Raw genomic sequence first — 19,453 nt, 5'->3', positions numbered from 1 at the left:
AGCATCAGAACACTGTAATTGAGTATTTGACATTATCAATCTCCATTAGCTCATTATATTAGAAATATTACCAGTGTTGATGAGACAATCCAAATCTCATTAAGAATTTAGTTAATTAGACAACTGCAAGATGGCCGCCCCATTTACCCAGAGTTTTGTTTTGCTGGATGCTTTAGTACGTCTTTGCTGTGTTTTACTGCAGAGAGTCCATAATGGTCCTGAAGGAAGCAGCTTTTTAAAGGAACAGGTCACAGTTTTTCCATAGTGAGATATGTTCTTACCTGAGCTTAGATTAGTTGATGCGTACCTGTCTGGGCTTTGTGCGTGCCCTCAGTTACGCAAAACAACCAATGATGTTTTTAGCATTTTTGCCTCTCCCAATGTTTTCCTATAGCTCCAAATAGGGTGAAGTTTGAAGCAATCAAGCTTTTCCACGGGCACGCGCAAAGACCAGACAGGTACCTATCAACTCGTCTAAGCTCAGGTAAGAACATATCTCAGTATGGAAAAACAGTGGCCTGTTCCTTTAAAAGTAAACAAACAGCTAGCTTATGAGAACAAGACATTTGACACAAACAAATTCTTCTGAAACACTGAGGAGGCACTAAGAGCTAACCACACCTGCAGAACAGTGGAAAGGTGCAACAGAAGGTATCGGGGGAAGACTGTGGGGCGGAGGGAGCTGTGCAGGAGGAAGAGGAAGGAGGTGTTGGAGGAGCTGACCAGTGCAGGACGCCACGCTCTGAAAGAGGGACAAACCCAGGAAGCGGAGCACCGTTTCAGAGGAGCACTGAAGGCAGCCAGCCAGGTTTCCTCCGGGGGTCTTCGATTTCCCCCTCCCTCCAAAAATATTTATTGGTTTATTTGGTCGGGACAGTGCATGCTGGTCAGGTTGGCCCACAACAGGTCAGGACTAACACCTGAACACTATTTCGTTGTGTGGTTGTATGTACAAGTAAGGGATAATGTATAGAATGCTGGTCATTATCAGGAAAATAAAAACCGACAGGGCGAACCGGACCCCGACGCAAAACTGCCGATAGGTTTGTTTAATTATTTCTGTGGCAAATAGTTCCCAAAAGTTTGAACTTTGCTTGGCAACGATCCCAGGCAGTGTGGCTAGGCTAGTAGCAGCCAGGCTAGCTACTTATTGCTAGTCTAGCTACTTAGTGGAAGTAGGAGAGGAGGAATGGTGGTGAATCTCTGGGTAAGTTGAAAGTTGGACACCCGTTGACTTCAGGAGCGATTCCACCAACTTCTCTCGCAGGGACGGGGACAGAGATAGTGTCCGCTACTACTACGAGCGGAGTGATATGGATTTCCCATCAACCAGTGCTCCTCCTGTGACCAAAACAGTGAAGATGGCGGCCGCGACACAACGATCTTTCACCAAAGAAAAAAAAAGAGTGGTGCGCACTGAATGGGTGCTGCTGCCGGATGCTCTCTCATCGAATGCAATTTCTCCATCTGTGAGATCAATAAAGTATCACCTTACCTTACCTTAGAAGCACAAACTCTGTTGCCATTGGCAGCGGTCATTGTTTTCTTCAGAGGTCCTCTATCAGAAAATAATGAACGTTGGAAAATCCCATTGAAGTCAGTTGAGTGTTCTACTTGCATTGTGAAGAGTGATAATAATGACAAATAAAGCACTTACTTAGTTATTTAGAGTTTTATTAAAGATGTGTGCTAAAGTCTACTGCTCATTTTTCATGTTTTGAAGGATAAATGAATTATAGTAAAAGTCTTGACAGGCATAATCAAGGGTTGGTTAATTCTCACTTTTATTGTTTATGTTAATGTCTGAAATTGTGTGAGTAAACAAAAACAAATTCGAAGAACTCAAACAAAGTGAAGCATTGGTTTCTAACAAGAACTAAAGTGATTGACAGATGGAGTCAGGTATCATATCAACTACTGACGTCCCACTTGACAATCCATCAGCACAGACCGGCTCTCGCTCCTCGCTGCAAAGCCCAGATAAGACAAACCAGTGCTGGGTCTCTGTAGTGGGGCTTGCACCGCTCTGACGCCGGGTCAGAGTAATTAGCCGCGTGTTTGTGTACCTCGCTCAGATGGTGGAGGGCTGAGTGGACTTAGAGGGATTACCTGAAACATGTTTCATTTGTGCAATGCAGCAGAAGATACGGGCGGCTGGTTTAAGCCCCTGTGTTTCAGCGCCGACCCCGGGGACAGCGGTAATAATGCTAACACAAGCTTATTATAATTAGGTCAATTAGTAGAAGACCTGCACAAGTGAAAGCGCGGTTATTTAGAGTGTTGAAGGATCTGATCAAGAGTAAGCGTAAGGAAATATGAGCCAAGTTTGTGTAAATGGTTTGATTTACTTCCCGCTTTTTTGAGCAGAGTCAAAAGCGTTTGCTACACTTAATACTCCTCGTCAGTGATTTGAATCCCGCCTCTGACAAGTGCAGACTGTCTTTGAGTCCTTGAGCAAGCTATACTTAAATCAGTCTACCCCGAGAGCAGCTGTAGTTACACATGAAGCTCGCCACCACCCAGTCTGGAGTGAATGAATAAAAATAAAAATCTACCTCGCCCTGTGTGAGGCGCTTTGGGTGACTTGCATCATGTAAAACCTGCTGAACAATACGATTCTCCTCCTTTATTTTTCTTACAGACTTGGCAGCAGTTGCGAGAGCAGTCATAGCGGGTGCTTCTCTTAACAAGTGGAAGTTCGCCGCAAGGTGAGTAAGCTGTAGTGTACATGGGGTCAACACCCGGCCGGACGGAATGGCGTCCAGAGTGCACAACCTCGAGGTGTGGATATCGATCGGAAAGCGTTTTAATTCCACTAGATTAAGTTTTTTTTTTTTATGACCATTGTCTTACTGTACTTTATGACTTCACTGTCTGTGAAAGGTGCTATAGAAATAAACTTTACTGACTTACTTACAAAATGTGGCAGTCAACTTGTGCTTTGCATAATGTCACAGACAAGATAGCGTGTTATTTCTTGAAGCAAAAGTGGGTCACGGAACTGTTTTCAGTGGGCCTTTCCCATTTAACCTTTATTTAAAGGGACTAGATGCAAGTTGGCCATTTTATGCTCACTACTGCCACTTCAGATCATACGTGTAACTGCAGCTTCTATATTAAGCTTGTGCATGACAGCAATTCGGACCCGCAGTAACAACTTTTTGAGTGACAGTGCAGGATTTTAGGGGCAGTTGTTGTGAACATGTCTGGGCTCATTCTACACATTAGGACATGACTGGAACATGTAGGGGGAAGAAAATACATAATTTTAACATTTTTAAACGTTGTATAGTCCTTTTAACCTGGGAAGTCCCATTGAGATTAAAAACCTCTTTTTCAAGGGAACCTTGGCCAAGAGGCAGCAAAGGAGTTACAAATTACATACAATTACATACATACAACATACAATTTTTACAATGTAAAAAGGTCGACTCAAGTGCTCTCAATCTGGACCTAAAAGCGTTCAATGAAAAAAGTTTATTTTCCAGTCTTTTTGCAACATGTTCCATGTAGAAGGAGCAGAGTGAACAAAAGCCCTTTTTTCCCAGTTCTGTACGAGCAAATAGAACAGTGAGCAACAAATGATAATTTGAACGCAAACAGAAACGCCTCATTTACACCGAGTACGTTACGTCCACGGCCCGTTTTACGTACGTCTGCTATAACAATAGGAATTCAATAAAATTAATCTGGTGGCTTACACCCTTCCGTCAGGTGTTTGTAGTTTGTTTATCCTGCATAGTGAGCCATGTGCTCGACATGTGAGATTAAGTTACAGATGAAGGAGGGCAGTAGACCAAGCATGGCCTTATAAATAAAAGTTTACCAAACATCCAGTCTCCTGGAGGACATTTTATTTGAATATTCATGTACAGAAATAGTACAGAATCACTACTTGAGTGTCGGGTTGTTGTTTTTTGTATCACAAGTTAATTTTTTTTGGCTTATTTGATGCTTATTCAACACATTTTTTTTGAGGAAAAGACAATATTTAACATTCTACATTTGGGTCGTGGCTTGTCATCCCAGGGTGATTGTGGGGGACAGAGCTTTGCCTGGTCAGATGGCCGGGCCACAAGTGATCTTTTTTGATCAAAATAAATGGTTAAAAATGATCAAATACTACTGAGAAAGGACTCCAGGTGCATAAAACACTTCAATTTCAGTTTACCTGTTTGAAAAAAATGCTTATTGGCCATTATTTTGATGTTTTGGGGGAACGGTTTTGGACTGGGAAGGCGCGGCCCGACTACAGTTTGCGCAAGAGGGGCTTCAAAAAATACTTACTATTAACTATTACAATTAGAACGTCCAAAGGTGGGTGCATGTGAGTTTTTTTTTCTTTAGCTCTGCAGTATACGGTCATCACCATTCGATCGGATCATTTAATTCCCTCTGGGCCGGCTTAAAGCTCACCCTATGTGACCACCATAGTAGTCGTAGTAGCAGTAACAGCAGCAGTACTAATAGGCCCCTGAAACATGACACGGAGTTCCTTTTTACAACACAATTTGACTCCTTCCTCCGCTATAAATCGTCCAAATTCTGACTACTCACTCCACTCTTTCCCGTCAGACACGCACTGCTTTCATGCTGTGTTTTCTTAATTTCTTGTTTATCGTTTGCTCTGCGAGGGGAACAGCAGTGAGCGTGGGAGGCAGCGATACAAATGTTCTTCACAAGACCAGGCGGCATGACGAGGGCTTCACAAATCAATCTTTTCTACATTAAAAGAATCGGCCCTCTCCGTTTGAACAATGAGACGTGGCTCCAGCTATAAGTTTAATTTGGGTTATTACTATGCGAAGGGAGGTCGGGTGGAGAAAGCTAATATTCGGCGAGCCCTTTATATTGAGAGGGGAATTGAGAGAAAGTGAACGTAGCAATGAAGGGGCTAATGCGAGTTCATTGCCAACTATAGCTGAGGAGAAGTGTCTCTGTGCAGACGCGATGAAAGAGAATTATTTATCCGTAGAGAAAGAAACCAGCGCTTAACTGTTTGAAAATGGACGTTTAGGAAGAAATGTGAGAACAGAAAAGAGGGCGTATCACTATAGACAGTTGTTACGTGAGGAAAATGCTATATTGAGCACGGTGGGCCTCATTAACAACAGTGAAGAGAAAGAAAAAAAAGACCTAAGAGAATCCGGGTTAAATATAACTAAAAAAAAAAAAAAAAGAGCTTTTATATTATAAAATCCCCATCAAAAACAAACCTGGATCCGTGTTTCATTTGTGCTGGTTTCAGTGATCTCCTGTACTCAAAAAGGCAGCCCACACTCATCAAAATATCTCTTCTGAAAACAGTCAAGACACCTTCACCAATCTTTTCCCAAACCTTACGTGGGCAAACTTTCTTCATCACTGTCACTATTACAATAAAGTTTAATTTTCACCATTTCCTAGATTTTCACCACAGGAAAAAAAAAAATGTAATTAATATGTTATAGCAATTCTGCCCCATTCATGGTAAAGGGCCCATGTGGTGTATGAAAATAACAAAAAAATTATAATAAGAGCATTTTCCGAAAAAGCACAAAAAGGCGGGAAGTGACACAGTGCTCTATGGTCAGTCCAAGCCCAGAGATAAAACTTTAAAACTCCAGAGAAAACAAAAAACAGGTTAAAAATATAAAAAAAACAAAGTTTAGAAAAAGAAAACTCTTTGGTACCAGGGTTTTAACATCTTTTAGATACATGTCAAATGCCCCACTGGGTTCCATGTTATAGCATTATCTTCTGGAGATGCCATTATAGCCACTAGAGGGCGATATCGCAGCAAAGTCAACACTCCGTAACAAGGACCAAAGAAAAAAATGATAGCCCATTGCAAGAGGGTCCAAACTAATGCCCACTGACTGCTCTGCTTGACCGCAACACTAGAGGTACTACATTGCTGTAGTACCTCCACATAGCCGCTATTCCCCCATTGGAATACATTGGACTTTAGACACATTAAAAACAACTTTAGAATCTGGTGCTTAATTTTTGGGAACTTGATTGACGCTGGGTTAGTAACAATAAAAGGCACCAGGCTGGTTTTCCATTTTAGACATCTCGCACTAATGAGCGCCGGACTGTTAGCATTGGAGCTGTGACCGAACTACACGTCACACAAGGGCCGAGTCAGTGAAGATCCCGCCCTTATGCCCTTTCTAGGAACATGCTTTGTCAGAGCTGGGAAGGAGGAGTCTGCAAATCCGCCATGATTTCTCCCTCAAGCGTGGTCATTGTGGTAATCGGGGAGGAGTGAGGAGCAGTCGTCTATTCTTTTTAACAATCTAAATGCAGCCGATGGAGAGTCACGTGATCAGTGGAGCTCCAAACCTCCACAGGAAATGATGTCAGCTCCACTTTTTTCCCCGCAACATTTATTTAAGTTAATCTTGATAAAACTCCTTTCGTACACTCGACTATCCTTAAAGAGACTAGTCTGGTCATTTTATACTCACTACTGCCACCTCAGGTCTTCCGCATAACTGCAATCTCTATTTTAAGTTTGTGCATGACGGCACTTCGGACCCGAAGTAACAACACAACAACAGTTGTGATGAACACATCTGGGCTCATTCTACACATTGGGACGTGGCTGGAACATGTAGGGGGATCAAAATACTTAGTTTCAACATTTTTTAACTCTGTATAGTCCCTTTAAGGCTAGGATTAGGGCTAGGTTTAGGGATTGTTTGGATTAGTTTAAACTTGCATTGTCCTGCAGAAGTGATGTCATCTCGCCCATTTCGATGGCAGGGTCATGCCATTGCTGAAATACCACCACCTAGTGGCTAGGCATAAATTCAGAAGATCCTGTTTAATGTGAAAACCAATGGGGACTTAACACATGTCAAAAACTACTCTAAAGCCTGGTTTCAAAGAAAGATCACGTTTCTTAAACTAGATATTCCCCCTGTGATAACTCTGGGATAGGTGCAGTTTATTAAACTTTTAGCTTTAGGCTTTGATTGACAGGCCCTGGAGCACTGTGGAGGCTGTTGTCGCTCGGGGGTGGAGTTCCCACCTTTTTTGTCCGTTTTTGGAACATGTTCTGTAGGAGAAGACGCCATCTCGATCCTGTTATTAATATAAATGGGGAGGAGAGAGCACAAGAGGTCTATCAATATATAATGTCTATGGTTTCCACGCTCTGATGGTTTGTATAAGTACATTTTATAACATCTTAAGTCAGTATTTTCTAGATACAGATTTTATTTTAAGATACAATACAAAAATACATGGACTAAGGTTTAAAAGCTTAAAAAACTGCATTACAGATCAGCTTTTTCTTTTACTTTCCTTGCAAATCTTCAAAACATTTAACAAGGAGATATAACCCAGGCTTCGTTGTGATGTAGAGGCTCTTATGGGCGTGACGGGAGGCCATCTGCGTTCTGAAGGAGCTGCGAATAATTGATCGGTCCATGTTTATGCAGAAGGATGGACCATCTCAAGACTAGAGGACGTTTTCACAGTGTAGCATAGCAACACTGGTCAACATCAGTATCCAGCGGAGGTGTGATGTTCGCTCTCGATCTACTCAAGGGGGGGTTTTGGTGTTACTATAGAGTTACTGTCATTTCAATTTTGAGGAGGCTATTTTATTCATCGCTATTGGCCTGCAGTTTGCACACTTTACATATAATTTATTCCCTGTTTATTTCATTCGCTTTAGGCCTTTTGTGTGTGTTCGCCCCGTGTTTGGTGTTGTTGTGTAATGATTTTTTTTTAGTGTAGGAGGTTGTGAAGAGGATGGGAGAGCACAGAGGTTAAGAGTAAGCTCCACTCACGCTGGCACTCGCGGCAACACGCGCCCTTCACGTAGGCCGCCACGGTACCCCCCGGACACTGAGGGGGAGGGCAGGAGATCGCCTCGCACTGCACCGTGCCGTTCTGGGGAAAGAGGGGGAAAAAAACAGGTGGTTAATACATATATTTTATCCATGAACAGTTTATTAGTGTCAGGATACGCTTGCGATCAGTGGTTTTCACAAAATTTCACAGCAAGTACCACATCATGTCTCACTAAACACCACAAAGGATGAAAATATAAAAAAAATATACAACTTAAACTGGTAAACTGGTAAAACTCATAAACCATGAGTTGGAAAAACCTTCTGAGACTGCAACAATATCCCTCAGTACTCTTTTATACAGTGGGATATCAGTCTGGGACCCACATCATCGTTGGCAGCAAAAATCCACTGTTACCATGGAGACTTGCTATACATTTTCCATAGACTACCTTTACCTACAGTACAGTATAAAAAGTGGAGAAAAAAGCCGTGGAACATCTCTGTAAGCTGTTGAGTCACAGCTGGTAAATGCATCTAACACACTGTACTGTCCAAGTGTTTTAGTGTGAACAATAACTCCAGTATTTTACCTTTTAAAATCTCCATTAGTTCATTATTGCTGCAAATCCCATCACAGCCCTGAACTCTATGCGTTTGTTAAGTGATGACGTCATCGCTCCACTTACGGGTCCAACGGAGCTTTAGTCCTATTCACTATAATGGGATTTTATCCTGCTGTAGAGCCCACTACAAGGCTCTTTTTAAACATCTGATTGCAAAGAAATACAACATTTACGCTGGAGTTTCTTTAGTAAGACTATATTTGACATTATCTTTTTTTTTCATTCACAATGAAGGCTTGTTTGAAAGGGGCTAGATGCATGTTCGCCATTTTATACTCACTACTGCCACCTCAGGTCATACATGTAACTGCACCTTCTATATTAAGCTCGTGCGTGACAGCAAAAACAACTTTTTGAGTGACAGTGCAGGATTTTAGAGGCAGTTGTGGTGAACAGGTCTGGGCTTGTTGTTGGAACATGTAGAGGGAGGAAAATACTTAATTTAAACATTTTTAAACTCTGTATAGTCCCTTTAAATACAAAATGATCTTAATATTGCCTGGAGTGAGCTATAATTTCCTAATTTGGCCTTTTATCTGTGATGACATTCAGATAATTCAGATAGTTGCGTTTCTTGCCTTGTTTATCAATGAAACTGGGCAGATTTCTTTCATGGTTAAAGGAATAGGCCACCGTTTTTACATACTGAGATATGTTCTTACCTTAGCTTTGACGAGTTCTTTAGGACCTGTCTGATCTTCCCCCGTGCCTTCTATCACGCAAACACAGCGCAGACGGCGTTAGCATTTAGCCTCTCCCTCTCTCCTCTATAGCTCCAAAACAGGTCAAGATAGAGGCTACCAAGCTCTTCCACGTTTTCCCTTTTTAAATATGGTTACGTGAAGTGTTCCACTACAAAGTATAATTACACAAAATTAAACAATGTGGATTTTCTAAGCGGATAAAAGGGGGAACTATATTATAAGGCGTAATAATACCAGGAGTAGTTTGGCATCCGCACAGTAAAGTGAAGATTACTACGCGGATTTTGAACTACTCCTGGTATTATGACGCCTTACAATATAGTTCCCCCTTTTATCCACTTAGAAAATCCACATTGTTTAATTTTGTGTAATTATACTTTGTAGTGGAACACTTCACGTAACCATATTTAAACAGGGAAAACGTGAAAGAGCTTGGTAGCTTCTATCTTGACCTGTTTTGGAGCTATAGAGGAGAGAGGCTAAATGCTAACGCCGTCTGCGCTGTGTTTACGCGATTGAAGGCACGGGGGAAGATCAGACAGGTCCTAAAGAACTCGTCAAAGCTAAGGTAAGAACATATCTCAGTATGTAAAAACGGTGGCCTATTCCTTTAAGAAACGTTAAAGACAATAACCAGCTGCCATCCGACCACCATCACCATCATTAGGAATTCATTACAATACTTAAGTTATTCCGATGAATTCCTGTCACTTACCTGACATCTGCACTAATACAAAAGTAAATGCATAACATTAAGCTTTTGCAAAGGTCTATTACCGTAATCTCAACCTTTACCATAGCAACCTGTGGCTTGAATATCCAAATGCTATGGGTGTCTTTCTCCGCAGATGAGCTAATTAACACGGGTTCCTCAGATGAAACGCTCGGTGACGGCAACATCTCCCAACCTGATCCGTTTAATTGATAACATCTTAATGCATGACCTTTGCATTTTAAAGGGCACCGCTAATTGGCACGCATAAGGTAAGGCACACATTTCGATCTAATGGCTTAATTACACTGCCCGGCAATGGCAACCGACAGACATTTCATTGGATGAGTGTGCAGAACGAATCACTGATGAAAATGATCGTCTGTCAGGAGCAATTAGGCGGGGCGCTCGGAGAGATTTGGGCCCGCCGTGCTTTTGCTTTCGGGGCAGTGAACCACGGAGGCCGCTGATTGGTCGGTTTATAAAGTCCTCTCCGCTTGAGTGAGCTTTATATGTTTTTAAATCCGGATAGACTGACAAGTGTGAAATGCGTTAATAAAGTACGAGGCCAAATATTTAGACGCCTTTTGGGCAATCGTTCACAGTTTAACCGATTCAGTCCAAAGCAGAGTCAAGCGTCACTAAGCGCTTCTGTTGAAAGTGTGTAATCCACAGGAGATTTTTTAGAACTGAACACTTGGAGAAACTATGCAGCCGGTTTCTCAATGAGGGAAGCGTTTTGTGTGGAAAAACATAATTACAAAAAAGCCGGGATCCTCAAACACGCAGGTGGATAGTATTTGAAAAGTCCGCGGGGCCTTTCTGACTCAAATAAGCCAATGATTCATGGTCAACCAGGACACTTCCTCAGGGCTATTTCTGACTAAGGTCAGTGCCACATGACTGCACAGGTGCTCAACATCAGTCCACAGGAAATCTCTGCCAAATCTTAGTAGAAAGAAAAGAGCCGATGAAACAATCTACTTGGATGCTTGGCAATTCCATATATATACAGTATATATATCAACCCCTATTGTTTTAACAAGTGATGGGACTCTTTGTATTTTTCTACATTGTAATGTATTTTAATAGATGTGAGGCCTGTGTCATTATTTCGAACACTTCAAAGACAATAGAAGTTTAATTTATTTTGTCCTTCCCCAAAACATTGGAGAATGATCTTTTGAAATAGGTTTATGTGGGCTTAACTGTGCGAAGGTGTGACAGTAAAATATTTTTTTGCTGTATTTGGTGTTTGTTCCTAAGCAACAGCTTGCAGGAAAAAAGAAACTAAAAAAAGTGTCTGAGCTGCTTAAAGGTGCTAGATGCAAGTTGGTCATTTGTATACTCACTACTGCCACCTCAGGTCTTACGCGTAACTGCAGGTTCTATTTTAAGCTTGCGCATGACGGCACAAATTAACAACTATTTGAGTGACGGTGCAGGATTTTCGAGGCAGTTGTGGTGAACGGGTCTGGGCTCATTCTACACTTCAGGATATGGCTGGAACGTGTAATGGCAGTGCTGCACTGGATCAATGAGTCAAGACATAGTAAAATCAAGAAGAAATCTTATTGAGAGAAAAAGTTACAAAAAGCAGCTGTTCTTCAGGTTTGGAGGGCAAACAAATCTACGTAAAGCTGTATTGGGAAGCTGATGCACTCCCAATTTGCACAATTCTATCTCTATTTTTTCTTGTTTGTCTAATACATTCCTTATTTTCCTTACACATTCTTAAAGGTGCATTATGCAACTTTTTATGCAAAAAAAAAACTTTCAATCACAGTGGTCTCCAGGACGCTCCAGGATCATTTGTTTTCACTGGTGACGAACCCTCTCATCAGAAAACCTACAAAGAGGCCACCGTGATGGAAAGTAAAAGCGCCGTGCTGACCACTCATACAGCCACTGGGTCACTACAAGGTGTTGTTTTCTGCATAAAAAGTTGCATAATGCAGCTTTAACATCCAAATTCTCCCCATGGATGAGTTTATAAATTATAAGCACTTTCCACAACTTGCAGGGTCACTTTTTAGGGTCACAATGATAGAAATGCAAACAAACTAGCCTTGCAAGGATGACAAAACTAGTTCCATTTTCTAATACATACATATAAAACATCTGGTATAGGGCCTTTGTACTATTGGGATTTGTCTTATACACAGGTCAAGAGAACAAACACCAAAGGGGACATTATTTTACAACAAAACAAAGTAAAGAGAAGAAACCTGTGGACACTGGGAGAAAAATAACAAGCACCCATACAGCCTGCAAACTGAACCCAGGACCTTCTTGTAGAGATCCAGAAATTCTAACCAGTCTCCCACTGTGCCACATCGTGCTTTGAGATTCAAACTTTTACACTACTCTCACGCATACAAGACTACAAACGGAATTCCTTTTCACACAAGCATTAAAATTGGATGCGTTTCTGGTTGCAGAGACATTACTAAAACAAGAGTGCACAAACACATAGAAGTGGCAGCGACAGTAGTAGTAGTAGTGGTTATAATAGTGGTAGTTAAAGTGAGTATTGAGGGCCGTACCGAGCATGTGCAGTTCTTACAGCCGTCAGTCCAGCTCTCGTCCTCCCTGTAGACCACGCCCTTCACGCTGCAGGTGCGCTCACAGTAACAGCCGTCCAAACCGTTCATCTTCTCCTCAGCCCGGGACAACTGCTCACACAGGAAATAAAGTAAGTGAAGGGACGAGGGAGAGATATTAAACAGGGAGAGAGAAGGTTATATCCCACATGCAATTCCTGGTGCAACGCTCTCCATGTAAATGCTTGAAACTGGCATGAAGACACTGATTATTTGATCCCATGTGATAAGAATTGCTAAAAGTTATTTGTACGAGAACAAAAATGTACTTTTAAACCTTTATGCAATGGCAAATGAACCAACAGTCATTAACCTCTTAACCCCAACCTTAACCAAGCACATTTTGTCCAGTTCGGCCTTACCTAGATCTAAAAGCCTCTGGAAAAAAAGTGTCAAAATAGAGACGAAAGTGAGGACACAAAGGAGCCACAAAAAACAATAACACAATAAAAAAAGTGATAGAAGAATGACAAAAACAGATGAAAAAGTGCCAGAAAAACAACAATAGCAGTAAAAAAAACACAAAACAAAAAAGTTACCAAAACGTGACGAAAAAAGCAACACACTTATTATAAAAGCAACAAAAACAACGAAGAAACCCATGAAAACATGACAAAAACGCTTCAAAATGTGGATTAAAAAAAAATTACAATCTGTTTTGTGGGTCTTAGCTTTCAAATGAGGCATTACACTGGCCTATAGCACTTGGTTCAGGCAGGGGTAAAGAGGTAAATAGGATTAGGTATCATTACATTTTTTCCAATACCAGTACTTTAACGATACTTGGTTTATGACACCAATACCTCAACATTACTTTTTTCAATACCTACACTAAAATACTTGTCATCTGGAACCAGACAAACAGAACAATAATGTAAATAAATTCCATAAAAGACAATTTCTTTTAAATTTATATCAATTATTTGAGCTGAAACAACCAAGTAACTTCCTTTAGTGCTGCCCCTGGATCCAACAGGCATCTCTAAACTCTCTAAAAATATTATATTTTCTTCTCTTCTTTTGATACTTGTATGTTTTCAATACCAGTAGGCTACTACCTAAACTTTTTTTCCTATACCATACTGGTATCGTAAAAGAAGAAAAAAAGCTACAAAAAAACGTCAAAAAACCCGTTAAAAGAAGTCAAAAAGTGAAAAAAAGAATCAAAAGAGAATTTGAAAAAGAGACAAAAAGATTTAAAAAAGGAAGAATAATTACTAAAAAGGCTAAAAAAAGACAAAAAGTGACAAAAACTTCAAAAAACCTGTCAAAGAAGCATCAAAAAAGTGACAATAAACGTCCAAAAATATTTTAAAAAGTGACAAAAAACCCTTTAAAAAAAAGTTACAATAAAGCGATCAAAAATACCTCCAAAAAGTGGCAACCCAGCAGCAACGAGAAGAAAAATCTTACATCCGTTTTTTTGTGTGTCTTAGCTTTCAAATAAGGCTGGCCTATAAGCTTTTAGATTTGGGTTAAGGCGCCGAACTAAGGCGGGGGTAAAGAAGTTCAATGTAGTAACAGAAAACGCCAGCAGGGGGTGTAGATCTGCCCTTATTGCTATGGCTAATCTGTATAATAGGGTAGAGAGTTTGACCACAGGATCAGGACAGATTTGGCAGAGGTGTCGAGACCTTAAAAGAAATTCTGCATGATTTATATCGGAGCGAGAGCTGGCATTTAGTGTTGGAAAGAGGGCGACGGAGTAAATATGCAGGATTACTGAGATGTGCGTGAATGAAACAATAGAATAGCATCCCCCTCAGGTATGTTTTGACGAGGATATAACATTATAATGAGTTTTAAAGCTCAAGACAATTCCGTTTATAGGCCCTTTAGGCAATCATTACATTTATGCACAAAATGTGTCAAGAAATATTGCAAGAAAGCAGCTTTTAGCACTTGCTTTGTTCATTTCTGCGATCTGTTTGAACACCGCTTCACACCGCATCCTCTATCCACATCCTTCAATCTCCAATCACTGTTATCGAAATGAAATACCTCCGCTGACTTTTCATTACACGTGCGCAGGCAAAGGAACTACAGAAACAATAACAGCTTATTATAATGTTACCAGATACCGTCCGCCTCGCAACATGAATTTTAATGCGCATTTAAGAGAGGACTCTGAAGGCTATAGCACGATCAGCAGTTGTAAGCAATCCCCACACCGGTAATTGCTGATCCCATTTCCGATAAGGCGCATCTAAATGTCACGCAAAGACATACGGTGTAGGCGCGTTGTGTTGGGTTACCTTGCTGGATGTTTTAGCCAAGATATCCTGGAGCTCCATGATTTTCTGCACCAGCCCGTGGAAATCGTTGCAGGTGGGACAAGCTGAAATGGGAGATGAGAGGATAGGGTTTAATTTAATGTGCTGGGGAAAAAAAAAAAAAAAAGCAATCGTCTGCCAAATTTTGCTTGCTTTAGATAAAGAGACAGAGCTAAATACTTAAGGGATATGCCAATCCGTGGAAACAACTATAGAGAGATGTTCGGGATTATATTGCTACTGATTTTCAGTCTGTGGAACATGGTTGTACACAGGCTGGTTCTGTTGATACTCATACGGGATTCGTTTGATTCAGAGATGTTTTTACCGTTGGCTTTGATGTTGAGATCAGTGTTTATGTAAAGCTGAAGACCTTTAGATGAAAAGGTGAACATTAAAGGGACTATATGAAGTGTAAAAACTGTAAAATTATCGAATTTCCTCCCCCTAAATGTTCCAACAATGTCCTAAGGCAGTGGTTCTCAATCTTTTGGATTATAACAGGTAAAGGGGTTCGTGACCCCCTGCCCGGGTCACACCGTGAGAAATAGGAACATAATTCTACATACATAATACATAATTCTGAAAAAACAAAGAAAAAAAAACAAATGGCTGAAATAAAGTCATCAAATTATGACAAATAATGGCACTCCGGTAAAATAGTAAACAGGTGCTACAGTAAAATATTAGATTATATGCGAATAAAAATATGTGTATTTTATCTAAATGATCTGACCACCCAAATTTGTCTCGCAACCCCCTTGGGGATCCTGACCCCCCGGTTGAGAACCACTGAACTAAGGTGTAGAATGAGCTCAGACCTGTTCACCACAACTGCCTCTAAAATCCTGCACTGTCACTCAAAAAGGTGTCACTTCGGGTCCGAATTGCTGTCATGCACGAGCTTAATATAGAAGCTGCAGTTACACGCATGACCTGAGGTGGCAGTAGTGAGTATAGAAGGATCAACTTGCAGCTAGCCCCTTTAAATTGTGGTAGTCCTTTTTTTCTGGTTTGTACCTTGACTTGTCCCAAAACAACAACTCGAGGTTGGGTGTACACTTTTTTTTGTATAAGATTGTTTGGTGTCACATTGCAAGACGTGGGATTGTAAAATCATGAGAGATTTTGTTGATGAGACACTTGACAGAAATCCTAGTCACTTTAGTTTTGTTTATTTGAACAGTTTACATTCAGTTATACAGTTATGGAAGCTCAAAAGGAGTAGCGGAAACAAGAAAGCTTATATGTGCCTACCCAATATTCAATGCAATATACTTTTACAAAACCTGGTATACACTATATTGACTTTCGATGTAAACATTCCTTCCTGAGCTCATCAACAGTTAAAATTAGCAACCTCACGATCAGCAAATTTAACCTCAGTCTTAGCAGTATTGACAAAGAAGCACATTTAAATGCATTTCATAGCAGCTTGTCATATTTGAGTTACAGGACTGTGTGTGACTGAGTTTTTCATGGGATCAACCAAAAAAATAAATGACAACAGTACACAGGACAGTGTATGCTTAGAAGCTACTGTCTGGTACAAGCATCTTTGCTCATGAGCATAATGTAACTGTACATTGTCCTGATGAATAAATCAATGAAATGAAAGAAAAGCAGCATTCATTAATTTGCCTTTTGCTCTTGCCTTGCCTATTCTAATTATTCATTTCTAATTCACTCTGCGACCATTCCAAAGTATCAGACACTGCGTGATGTCTGTAACAGTTCGTCTTTGGTTTTCCAACGCTCCTATTCTAAATCCTTGTCTTTGGCACGGTCTCACTGTACGACCTACGAGACCTAAGTGTGACCGAGTGTTTGTCGCAGAATCCCGCAGACCTGGACCTGTTTTAATCCAGCGAGAGTTCAGTGATTTTAAACTTACTTCTGTTGAGGTCGGGACACTGTGAGATGTACCCCTGTGGCATCACCAGGATCTCCACGTCCTGCATCACTCCCTGCACAAAAACAAAGATTATCATTTAAAGACGGTTCCTTCCCGAGAGCTGTGATTTGAAGACTAACACCCCTTCCTGATGCAGCCACTTTTAATGATCCAGGCTTGAGACTTGCACAAAGACTAGACTTAGGTTGATAAGGTCGATGATCTGGAGTATCAAGTTGGAGGATAAACCTTTTTTGCATGAGCAGAATATTAATACCAGCTGACTGCATCAACCATGTATTCCTCAGCAGACACACTAACCCCAAGCACACCAACATATTACAATATTTTAGACCATAAGTGTGTTACAAAGTGAAAAATTGAGTTGTGTCTCCTCCTTTATAGTCAAACCCATTCCCTGCACTGTGGGAGTTATGCTTGTAACTGCATTTCTCGCCTGCATTTTCCTCCTGATGGGCATAAACAGGAGATACAGATTCTATTTACCTCAATAAGCTTCAATTGAAAGCATTTTATCCCGTGTCTCAAACCCCAAAGCGCACACAGAGATTTAGTACTATATCTCCATGGAAACAAAACGAGGTTTGTAGTTGGACCCGTTTCAGACTCGTTCTACTCACAATTTGGTCCTGGTTTAGTTTAGATTTTACTTCTGGTTTAAACCTGATTATGTCCAGGTTCAGTGTGAGATTTTAATCTTGTTTAGATTTAATATCATTCAGATTTTGTCCTGGTTTAGAAAAGACTGGACTAGACCTAAAACAATTTTATTCAAATTTAATCCCAGTTTAGTCCAAGATTTGTCTTGGTTTAGTCCTTGTTTATACCTGGTTAAGTCATGGACACATATAGGTGTTGAATTGCCATACTCCAGGTTTAAGATAAGATAAGATAAGATAAACCTTTATTCATCTCACAAAGGAGAAATTCACTTGTTACAGTCGGCGTTACTTCACAGTCTTATTGTACAGTCTGACAGCAGTGGGGATGAAGGCTTTGCGGTAGCGCTCCGTCCTGCACTGAGGGTGTCTCAGTCTGCCACTGAGAGAGCTGCACAGCTCTTCTACAGTCCCGTGCAGTGGGTGGGAGGTGTTGTCCATGATGGAGGTGAGCTTGGCTAACACCCTCCTGTCCCTCACCTCCTCCACAGAGTCCAGGGGGCAGCCCAGGACGGAGCTGGCCCTCCTGACCAGCTTGTTCAGTCTGTTCTTGTCCCGCTCTGTGCTGCCCGGGGCCCAGCACATTGCAGCGTAGTGGAGAGCAGAGGCCTAATTTTAAACCTAATTTTAAGCGAACATAACTAAGGCTTAATAAAAAAAATTGTGTACCTCAGCTTGTTTTAAAACATGAAATAATGTCTTTGTAAGATAAAGGTTGTTTTTAATTGGCCTGGCCTCCATTTTTAGCCAACTGCACGCTAACAAATCGGTGGCGCCACGATGAACACACTTCAGTGATGGATTTAGGACCGTAATCCCTCTGTGCCACACCAAAATGTAGGGAACACAAGATATGAGTGCTTTAGCAGTAGAAGAAGAAATGATCACAAGTGACCAAAAAGCAGCAAAACCGGTGACAAAAAGTGATAAAAAAGTAACAAAACAATTACAAAGAAGCGACAAAAATGCAACCACAAAGCACCAAAAATACAACGGAAAAATTACGACAACGCAAGGAAAAATCTTCAATCAGTTTTGCAGATCTTTCAAATGAGGCGTTACACTGGCCTATAGATAGGGATGGGGCAACAAAATTTGGAGAAAAATCTAAACTTTCTCGAATTATAAAAAAAACTACTTTAACAAATGCTGAATTAGGAATCTAGTTTTCTACTAAATAAAGATACAAAGACATGGAGAGGAGCAAAGTGGTTCTACAGCCCATAAATACATAAACAACGGAGAATCATGCTAATACTAATGCTAGCTAGCACTAGCTACGACTGCTGTTTTTTCGCTTCTACTGAACAATCTGCTGTGACTAAACATCCATATGGACCTGATTTAGACTTGACTTTATTTGTATGTGATAAATAAGTTGATATTTCACCAGAAAATGGCTAAAAAGAGTGAAAAATTGTGTTTCCCAAAAGATTCTGTTTTCCCCCTTGGCGAGGCCACGCCCCTTCTGTGATGCTATGCCATCTGTATAGGCTACAAGCTTCAGTCGAGAAGCTTTTAGATTTGGGTAAAGCTGAACTGGAGAAAATGTGCTCAGTTAAAGTGGGAGTGAAGAGGTTAAAAGTAAATGTTGCAAGATATGGCTCCTTTAAACTTTTTGACTAATAATAATAATAATGTTTGGTTAAGTCTGGGTCACGTCCTGGTTTGCTCCTGGTTTGCTCCTGGTTTCAATCCAGACCAGCGCCTGTTACCAGCCCCGTGTGTGCCTTCGCTTCCCTTTACACAAGCACAGCGGTGCAGCTGAGGATAAATTGTTTTCTAAATTGTCTTGCCATTTCAATTTACCAACCATAGATTTTAAAATGTGAAGGAAATTACGTGCTGATTTTTCCTGGCGCTGGGCTCGAAGTGAAGCAGAAAGCCTCAGCAGCGTTGATCAGACTTGGTAATGCCGGTGATTTGGAGTCATAAAACGTCGGGTTTATTTGCTGTATAAAAGGTGAACTGTGTGTACGAGTGCTTGTTCAAGTTATATTTACCGTCAATCACCATGTAGAAAACAACATATAGAAAATCCAATTACATTACTCCCAGCCCCTCGGTGTTAAGGTACTGTATGTGCATAGGCCTGTCACGGTAGCAAATTAGAAGTCCGATATAATATTGAGGCAGGAAAGTATGGCGATAAACGATATTATTGACTCTACTAG

General features: G+C 40.8%; 1 protein-coding gene across 1 annotated transcript in view; it reads right to left on the bottom strand.

Moving 5' to 3' along the window:
• Positions 1 to 19,453, bottom strand: part of nell2a (neural EGFL like 2a) — a 222,823-nt gene that overhangs the window by 161,247 nt on the left and 42,123 nt on the right. The window contains exons 6-9 of the mRNA XM_079568360.1: positions 16,600 to 16,672; positions 14,688 to 14,770; positions 12,376 to 12,504; positions 7,726 to 7,887 (exon numbers count right to left, since the gene is read on the bottom strand). Of these exons, the coding sequence (XP_079424486.1) occupies positions 7,726 to 7,887; positions 12,376 to 12,504; positions 14,688 to 14,770; positions 16,600 to 16,672 (447 nt within the window). The remainder of the gene's footprint in view (positions 1 to 7,725; positions 7,888 to 12,375; positions 12,505 to 14,687; positions 14,771 to 16,599; positions 16,673 to 19,453) is intronic.

This window comes from Gobius niger, assembly GCF_951799975.1.
Source record: "Gobius niger genome assembly, chromosome: 12".
NCBI classification, from domain to species: domain Eukaryota; kingdom Metazoa; phylum Chordata; class Actinopteri; order Gobiiformes; family Gobiidae; genus Gobius; species Gobius niger.
Note: the sequence above shows the minus strand (reverse complement) of the source record. Positions and strands in the feature narration are given on the sequence as shown.